Below are 9,797 nucleotides of genomic sequence, written 5' to 3'. Positions count from 1 at the left end.
GAGCATTCAAGAAATTTAATGTTTTATTTTTTTAATTTGAAGACTACCTACTTGCCGTTACGCAAGTAACTTTGGAAACATGTACTTTGTACATTAGGGTGTGTCAAAATGCTAAATTATGAAATTTTCAAGTGTAATAGCTTTTTAAAGTTGCATTGCTTATTGAAATTAAATTCTGCCTTTACAATTTTCATTTTTATTAATATCTTTGGCTCGCTCAAAATATAAGAAGAAATCGAAGAAATTTGGATACAAAAAATAATATATTAAATATTTTTAGGCTTTCTCGTGAAAGATAATTCCAATAAAAAACTTTTAAGCTTATATTTGTTGAAACTGAACACTTAGTAAAGAAGCTGCGAAATAATAAGCGAAGGAAAAAAAATCATTTTTTCATATACCTAAAATCGTTTTTTTTCTTAACAGATACTTCAACCGATATGAGCGAGCCAAAGACGAACGATATTATAATACTTTTTTACATTATTAAACCATAGACACTTATACAACTTTTGACCACTATTACATTGCAAAATTAGAGTACTTTTTTTCGGCCATACAAAAGTGACGCGCCCTATTGTACATTATTATTAAAGGGTTTAGGGGCATACAATATTTTCCTATTCTCAATACACCTCAATCCCTCTTTAGACCTAGGTTCATTAAATAAGTCTTTCTAGAAAAAAATAAATGATGGTAAAATCAAAAAAAACATCAAAGATTACACTTCTTTGCTTAAAAAAAAAAACAGAAAACCGGATTCAAAAATGTCTTTAAGTTTTTGAGAAATTAAAACTAAACTAAACCACTTTTTTTAGAAGCCCGTTTATTTATTGGGCCAAACTACTATTTAGTGCCCAGAGGCGTACGTTGAGTTGCCGGGGCCCCGGGGAATGTCTAAATTTTGGGGTTCCTCTGATATTTGGGGGCCCTTCGATATAGAAAATAAAAATAAATAAAAAAGTACGTAGCTACTCGCCCTACTGTTTTTTTGGGGCCCCTGATATATTTTTGTTGGTAGCTTGGATTATTCACAACATTTTAACATTTTTTGGGGCCGTAAGACAATTTATAATTTAATTTTTTGAGGGCCCCTGGAGGTAATATGTATTTTTTTTTATATTAAATATTATTATATGGCTGACTACCAATTCATTGTGCATTACACTAAAGAATATAATTTGTCTCTCTTGTGTTCGAAGTGAATCATGTAAAATATATTATCTTTTTGCTTTGTTACTTTTATAAGTATCGAACTCTCTGCACTGTATTAAGTCGGGGCCCTTTGGTCCCTTTGGTTGAATTCCATTTTTCTTGAAGAAAAAGTACAAATTAGTAGAAAAACTATATTGAGTTATAAAATTAACATCATTTACATTTATATGTTTGAAACCCAAATTTGGATTGAATTGTTTTCAAATCAAGGTAACATTGTGGTTTATCTTGGTAACGCAGTGGTATTTAAAGTTTTAAAGCTGATTTTTTGAAATTAACTAGGTATTAATTGAAATTATTTTTTTTTGTTATTTAACTTCATAGTTGTTTCTCAAGTTTCAAATAGGAATATCAGAGAGCTTAATTATATGATTTTACAAATAAAACTGAAATTTGCAGTAAAGTAATGCAGTTGTTTGGTTTTGATCACTTTGTGTGTAAACTGTCATAAATATAGAAATATCATTCAAAACATCGGTGCAAATGTTATTTTATAATAGATTAAAGTATAACCATTCTTGTACACTAAAATACATAATATGAAAATATATTGATAAAAATTTCCATATTTTTTTTCAAAATTCACTACAACTAATTTTTGGGTTTTGCGGTAAACTGAAAAATACACATTTTTGTGCTCTGCCCGTTTATGAACCGACAATTAATAGCTATAGCGAACATTTGAGCATGAAATTTTTATCATAAAACAAAGTTGATTTACTAAGAATCCGGTCATCGAAATTTTCCAACTCGTCTCGTAGCCAAAAAAAAAAAAATTTTACTAGAAACGGCGCCCATAAATCTCAGAAAAAAATGCATTGTCATTTCCCATTAGCAGTGTTGTATGATTACAATTTCATCTAAACTGATTCATTCATAACACTGGTTTACAATTGTTTTGTTGCCGAAACAAAAATATACTTTTCTGAAGGTTTTCGGTGTGCTGAACTCGAATCCGAAGTCAAAAACAACTAATTAGCTCCCGTTTTTGAGATATTACCGTTAGAAAATGCAAAAAACGTTTTTTTGAGTTCTTCGGATATTATTCTTTTGTATAAGGAAAATTGTTTGAGCATATATAGAAACGATTTCTATAAGAACTGTTTTTCATTTGTATTGCCCGAGATATCTTAAACTGAAGTCAGTGGGTTTGGCTTCATACATCATAAAGAATATAATGACGTTATAAAATTTATAAAAATACCAAACAACTGAGGATATCTCGGGCAGTAAAAAAGATATCGGAAAGATTTAAACAGATTTAAAAAGGTGGTAAATAGTTCTTATAAAAACCGTTACTAAATATGCTCAAACAATTTTCCATATATTAAAAAATAAGGTCCGAAGTGCTGCATTTTCTAACGGTTATATTACAAAAACGCGAGCTGATTAATTTTGTTTGACATCGGATTCGAATTCAGCACATCGAAAGCCTTCAGGAAAGTATATTTTTGTTTCGGCAAAAAAGAAAGTTCAATTTTGTTAACCAGTGTAATCAACGTACTTACAGCTTAATCTTCAAAAGCTTTTTTTATTAGAAGAGGTTTGTGTATTTTCATACTTGCAGGCAGCTGCTTGTGTAATCAATTTATATTGAAGGTTTTGAATGAACAACAACAACTTGTGTGTGTTACCACCAAGTTCATAGGCTGGAGTTATAGCTATTTCACGGGGACCAAACCGATCATCAGACTCCTTTCAGTGGTGCTAAGTCGCTTATGTTCAATTGATTTTGAAAATTGCCCGACCTGGGCTTGAACTCACGACCTAGCGGTTGGGAGGCCGACGCACTACGCTTCGCACCACCGCTGCAACTTGTGAATTCATAACCCCGAACAGGTTTTCCAATTATCAAGTTCACTTGAACCGACTAGCATTTTTATTAACTCAGACAAGTCTGTTATTGTTCATTCTTTTTTTAAAGGTTATATCCCAAACGTAAAGCCTAACGAGATTTTTAATAATTCAATAAAATAATGTAATAAAGTATTTTCTTAACAGCAAAAATATAGATTATGCAAGTGGTAAAGCTCCTAAAGACTGATTTATTATAGGTATTTTTTTTTACAAAAACTTGAGTCTTCACAATGAAAAGAAATTAGGGCTCTGATACTGATTTTTTTAATTCCTAATTGCCAAAATATGAATTTTTGAATGTTTTTTTTATTTGTAGGAATTTTTTAAAACTTGGAAATAGTCTCAAACTGTAACAACTTATAGGTAAGATTGATTTACGTACATGCGTGTGCAAAAAAATTGTATTTCTTAAATGGTGTTGTACCGAGAAACAGTAAAATCTTCTTTTTTTTGCCATAAATTTTGACCGTTTTTGTTTTATATTTTTTTTTTATTTTGATAGATACATTGTGTAGGTGTAATTTATAAAGAACAGAGATAATAAAGGCATGACTATATTTGGGCAATTTTTTAAAATGAAGTCTTTCTTTTAATACGTAATATGTATAAATATTCAGCCCTATTCTGTTATCAATCGGGGGGAATAATGTCTAAATATTCACCAATTACCACACTGCTATTCTGGGGGGAATCCGAACTTTACAAGACGACATTACCTTCCGATAAAAGAACAAAAACTTGTTATAATTAAAAATAGATTTTCTTTATATTTCTTAACAAGTAATTCGAATCTATCTTCGATTCTTCATCTCAACATTTTCTATCATCTTAATAATTTTTCTAACTGATTGTTTGAATTGGATCCAGAAGTTGGACCCTGACTCTTAAGCATTTTAGCAAGTTGCAGAAGTGAGTTTTGTTTCTGTGTTTTTGAAATAGTTTTTTCAATCTTAGCTTTCGATTGTTGTGTTTTTGGTTGGGCTGTCTTTTGCTTTTTCGGTTTATTCTCCGTCTTGGTGGCAAACGGATTAGGTTTCTTTGTTTGAGGAATCAATCTGTCCAACTTAAGTCCAGCCGACTTATCCTTTGATTTTTTCTTCTTCTTCTTTTTAATTGGAATCTCAATTTTCGGTTCTTTTTCTTCGATTTTCAGTTTCACTTTTGTTCTAATGAGAGTTTGCTTTGTTTTCGTTTGGCAAAATTCACATTTGATTTCCTTAAAACAAGAATTATTAAAATTAAGTAAAAACAAAAAACAGTCATTCAAGCTTACCACAGTATTGCAGATTTTCTTTTTTAACCACTTTGCTCGTTTTTTCTGCTTTTTTGAGAGACTCTTCTGATCTTTGTTTAGTTTGTCAACGAGTTTTTCAGCTTTTTTGCTATGAATTCGGAGTGGTTTTAATGATAGGGAGAATTTACTTTCTGACCAGATGGAGGAACATTTAGGACACATCACAGATGGAGCGAATTTTTCGGCAGGAAGTCTCACATCATGTTTGGCGATTTTTTTGCAAGTTGTTCTGGAATATATTAAAATTTAACCATCGATTGTTTACTAGGAATAAAATAAAGGAAACTTACAAATAAAACGATCTAAGTAACTGAACTGTGTGGTTTTTTTGTTGTAGGACATTTGCTTGGTTCCATAATAATTTAACTATTTGTTCGCCTGGAGTTTCTTTGTTTTCCATCGAAAAAGTTTTAATTCTTTTAAATATAAATTTATTTTTTATTTTATTTTTGTTTACCCACGTGTGTCAAACCAAGAAATGTCATTAACAGCTGATTATGCTGAATTGCTGAATTTTATGATGCACACTAAGGGTGGACACAGAATGAAGCGTTCCTAGAAAGACTGCTGCATGTAATTCAGTCAATGCCCTGCAAACCAAACCTCAGTAGTTTAGGGGAAATTACAACCACCAACAAAGTCTATACTTTGTAGGTGTATGTGTTTCCTTATTTACCAAAATCTCTCCCCTCAAAATATTGTAGTTTTGTTTCTCCTGAAAAAAATAAACTCTTTGGTAAATGGGAGGAAAAGAGAGCGATGTATGCAATGCACAAAGTTTTGTCTCTTTTGTAATGGCGGCGCGCCATTGATTTGACTTTTCCTGCATTTTATATTTTCTAGTGAAACCTTGATAGCCGCAGCAACATATTCGTTAAGAAAAAAAACATTTCTGTGCTCCATTTGATAGATAAATAGAACAATTTAACTTAAAAAATAAATAAAATCTTCTCAGTGTTATTTGTGAAAACTATTTAAAAAAAAAAAACAATCTACCGCACAAATTCTTCGGCACGCCACATAAATTCCACCACCATTTCCACCATCAAAATGCACAGCCTCAGCCTTGTGCATTTAGAAAAAAAATGACACAAAAACAACCACCAATTGATTTGGAAAATAAAGGTATGCTGATTATAAAATTGATAAATTATAAAGTTGTTGATTTTTCTGTCTTTTAGTGGCGATCAATTCCAGACATCATTGACTGAGTTTACAGCAGCTTCAGCCTTGAGCATTTAGAAAAAAAAAGTCAAAACAAGATACAAAAACTACCACCAAAGTGCAGACTGCAGAGTATTATTTTTTTTCATTTTTCTCAACTGGCCAGGCCACAGTGGCGTGCCCAAGGATCTTTTTTTTATGTATTTTGTTTTCAAAAAAAAACTATTTTGTGTTTTTCCAATAAAATATTAAATAATAGTTGTTTGAAAGAATTGTTTGTTTGTTTTGAAGATTTTTTTATTTTCAGATGAAATTAAAATATGGATTTTAGCAGTACGGATATAAACCCATGAAAGTGCTCCAAATAAGTACTTTAAAAGTACAAGTTTCAGTGCTTTTTCTGTAGGTAAAAAAGTACTGCAAAATGTACATCAGAACCACTTCCAGAAGTGCTTCGCTGATGCACTTTTGAAGTACATTTGTCTGTACTATTAATGGAGGGGAAATTTATTTCATCTTGCATGCAAGAAAGAGATAGCTGCTTCACGTATTCTTATATACAGAAAGTATATAACTGAGTTTTTTCCCGGGCTCCTATCTTTTTTCAGTGGAAAAGAAGTACTTCTTTTACGTACATATTTCACCGGTTTTTTCTGTAGTTCTGCGTTTGCTGGGTGTGGAACTTCCAGGTAAAGCCTAACGCAGATCGGGAAAATAGCCCTGTTTCATTGGAGGTTGTAGTTTACTACTAGTAGATGTTTTGGTTAATCTAGTACTATCATCTACTCACGCTCTTCTTTCCGAGTAGATACGATTTGTATTGAATTCGTTGAAAGTGCGTTCCATTGAAAATCGCTAGTAAACTACTAGTAGTACTTTCCCATGGTATAAAAAGACAAGGTATGATCATTAGAGCCGCCATCTTACAAAATGGGGTAAAAAGGTTTTGACGTTTGGCATTTGGCAAAGTCAAAAGCAACAACAATTTCTAAGACAAATTTGTTTACAACAACAATTTCAATGGGCTGGGCTGTCAAAACCTTAATAGCCATAAGTTTTGACAGTTCTCGATACTGAGTTTTTTCTAATGATCATACCTTCTCTTTTTATACCATGGTACTTTCCCACCTCCCAAAGTTTTGACAGTTCTCGATACTGAGTTTTTTCTAATGATCATACCTTCTCTTTTTATACCATGGTACTTTCCCACCTCCCAAAGAAACAGGCCTAATTTTATTTCTCAAAGTGCCTGGCTACACGGTGATTTTTCAATCGCCTAAGTGCCGGGATACACGGTGATTTTTCAATCGCCTAACCAGTCAGGTTGTAGGCAAGAGGGGTGAAGCCTAGTACGCAGATCGGGAAAAATTTTATTTCTCATACACATTTTTTCTGGGGACAAATTTTGTCTTCAATATTTTTCCAAACAGTACGCAGTTCACGGGCAAAATTTAAATTTTTGGAGATTCTGTAAAGAAAAAGTCTCCACTTAATTTTGTGCGGACAAATAATGTTCGAAGCATTATTCTGCCGGCAAAAATTGTGACAAGGAAAAAAAATAAAACAAAATTGAAAAAAATTCAAACAAAATTAAAGTAGACTCTTTAATAAAATACTTGGAAAGTGAAGACGAAGCAAATACAACTCAGAATCAAATCAAAAACAAAAAAAATGTAATTTAATTTGAAAGAAGAAAAAAACTATCGATAGAAATTACTTAGGGTAAACTGCCCCATTAGGTGTGTTTTTTTGTTTATCTATATAGATTTTGTGCAAAAAAACGACATCGAGATTTTTGAAATCCATGCAAATATTTGGCACCACTGTACATATACTTTGGCAGCTGTCTGTCAAAAATGTTGCTTTTGTTTTTTTTTTTATTTTAACTCCGAAGTGGGAAGGCCATTACATCCATGTTGGATGCAAACAAAAATTTTCATATGGCCATGGCATCCATGTTGGATTCAAAAAATTTTTTTTTCACAAAAAACCAAAAATTATTTGTATATTCTTAGCTACATTTTAAGACCATGACCATTAACATTAGTTGCGTCGTTCTTGTGTTATAAGCGTTTGAAGGTAGCCCTATTGAATTTTTTTTTCGATTTTTTAAAAATCAAATGTGAAAACTTTTTTATTTTTATTTCTAATTTTTCGAAAAAACTTTGGTAATTTTATATACATATCTGTTCAACAATCTTATCAGGATCCATTTAAGAATTTTATCTGAAAAGTGCATTGCGTATATCTCGATATATTAACATTTCAATGCAACCATGTCAAACAAATTTTTGATTATTTTTTTCTATGAGAGTTTTTTTCAAACCTCGTTTTCTCCGCTTTTTTTTTTTTTTTTGTTAATATTTTCAGATATTTCTGTATGAACCCAACAATTAAACTACCTTGGCACCACTGTTTTTATCGAGAGAAAGTAAAATCTGAATAATTCACGCCTATTACCGAAGACGCAGATGCACTGCGGCGGGAGTGAGAGTCACTTTCACAAGATTTCTCATTACCGAAGCCGCCGGTGCGGAAGTGATAGAATGACATTTGGCTATGTAAGTGTCACCAATGACATATGTCGGTAAGCAGTTTAGTGTGTTTTCGTGGATCGATAATACAGTTCATCCCGGGGAGTTCACAGATTGAAATTTGATTCGGTTGCGGATCGAGTAGATTCCCGGGGACTGAGTCACTGCGTCTTCTGTAATAGGCATGATTATCTGGATTTTTCAAAAATCTATACAGATAAAGTTTTTGTTAGGGGTATTCACGATCCGATGCAACTAGTCTAGTATCATTGCAAAAGTGCAAAAGTGTAAAATCTTACAACACTACAACAACAAAATATATAGATTGAAATTTTACAATGGTCTTGTACTTTTGCTATACCCTAACCCTATTGCAAAATAAAAATACAATGGTGTAAAATTTTTTTGACAGATGGCAGCTCGCCGTCGCTTGTCGCCCATGATGAACAGTTTATCTTTTTTATTCTTATTCTTTTTTATTTTGTTTCTTTTGATGCAATTTGTGAAAATAAATTAACCCGAACACAACAAAGAATGAAATTATAAAAAAAGAAGAAGCATCGGTGGAAAGACAACTCCGTAAAAAAAAGAGTGAAGCTGATATAAATCATATCATGGATTCCATTCAATATTTACTATAGATAAGAAGAGGTGCGTTCGCGATCTATTGTAAAAAAATAAAATTTTACACTTTTACTACGCCTGTTGCACCAGATCGTGAATACCCCTGTTGTTTTTAACACGTAAATTGTTTTGATTTCAAAAATCTCGATGTCGTTTTTTTGCACAAAATCTATATAGATAAACAAAAAAACACACCTAATATATATAATTTCAGGTCAAAAGATAAAATTCATGATTTAAAATCAAATAAAAACCAGTTAAAAAAGAATTCCTTTTTGTTTTTGTAGTTGTTTTTTTTTAAATTTCGATAAGACATGTATTAAAGAGCTATACAAACTCTTACGAAGCTATCTGTCAAATCTCAAAGCTTCTGTAGAGCTTCGGTAAAGCTTCGTTTAAACTTCTTATAGAGGGTCAAACTTGTATAACGTTCTCCTTTTTCCATGCCCAACAACCTTACTAAAGCTTAAAAGAAGCTGAAATGTAGCTTTTGTAATACCTTAATCGAAGCTGAAATGTTAGTTGGGTTGGAGTCAAAAAAAAAAAAAAAAATGCACAGGACAGTAAAAAGTAAGTGACAAATGAGTGAAAACTCTCCAATTTTTCGCTAGAGCTGCGTACTGAAAAACGAAAATCAAAACGAAAAGCAAAACGAAATTTTATGTTCAGGATTTCGTTTACGAAATTTTGTATGTAAAATTTCTTTTCGCTTCAGCAGCGTACTAGGCTTTAAGCTTAAAAACTTCGAGATCTATTTTTTCAAAACAAAATGAGTTGACATACATCTCGCTATAATTTTCAGCCTTTATTCTCTAAATTTAATATAAATTTTGACAACTTGCCAAATATTTTACATTATTTTTGTGTACTATGATAACAGGCTATAAATTCTGCAAACCAAAACCCAGAAGTTGAATTCCTCAAATAGTACTTTAGGTACTTTCTGCGACACCACTGATTTTTTATACTCTTTTCAGCTGTCAAAACAAATGTCAGCCAAACTGTCAAAAACGCCCCTCGTGTGGGTTCATCGAGTCTCGAACTGAAAATCTATCAAATTCAGCAAAATAAAGAGAAAAACTCAAACACACACACTTTAAAATTCTCCA

The 9,797-nt window shown here is 31.9% G+C and overlaps 1 protein-coding gene across 1 annotated transcript; it reads right to left on the bottom strand.

The window, feature by feature from the left end:
• Positions 1-3,663: 3,663 nt before the first annotated feature.
• LOC129916504 (translation initiation factor IF-2) lies at positions 3,664-4,847 on the bottom strand. Its single transcript, XM_055996504.1, has 3 exons — positions 4,657-4,847; positions 4,346-4,595; positions 3,664-4,288 (listed from the first exon to the last, which is right to left on the bottom strand). Exons 1-3 carry the CDS (start codon positions 4,764-4,766, stop codon positions 3,896-3,898), a joined length of 753 nt encoding a protein of 250 aa, XP_055852479.1. The 5' UTR covers positions 4,767-4,847; the 3' UTR covers positions 3,664-3,895.
• Between the last annotated feature and the right edge of the window lie 4,950 nt (positions 4,848-9,797).

The sequence above is a fragment of the Episyrphus balteatus genome, chromosome 3 (genome assembly GCF_945859705.1).
Source record: "Episyrphus balteatus chromosome 3, idEpiBalt1.1, whole genome shotgun sequence".
NCBI lineage: Eukaryota > Metazoa > Arthropoda > Insecta > Diptera > Syrphidae > Episyrphus > Episyrphus balteatus.
The sequence above is the reverse complement of the archived record's forward strand: the minus strand, read 5'-3'. Positions and strand labels throughout refer to the sequence as shown.

Excerpts from the sequence above, each read along its gene's own strand:
- LOC129916504 (XM_055996504.1), bottom strand. The coding sequence starts at position 4,766 with ATGGAAAACAAAGAAACTCCAGGCGAACAAATAGTTAAATTATTATGG. Across the intron at positions 4,596-4,656 it reads TTACTTAGATCGTTTTATTT|AACAACTTGCAAAAAAATCG; the intron begins GTAAGTTTCCTT and ends AATATATTCCAG. Across the intron at positions 4,289-4,345 it reads AGAAAATCTGCAATACTGTG|GAAATCAAATGTGAATTTTG; the intron begins GTAAGCTTGAAT and ends TCTTGTTTTAAG.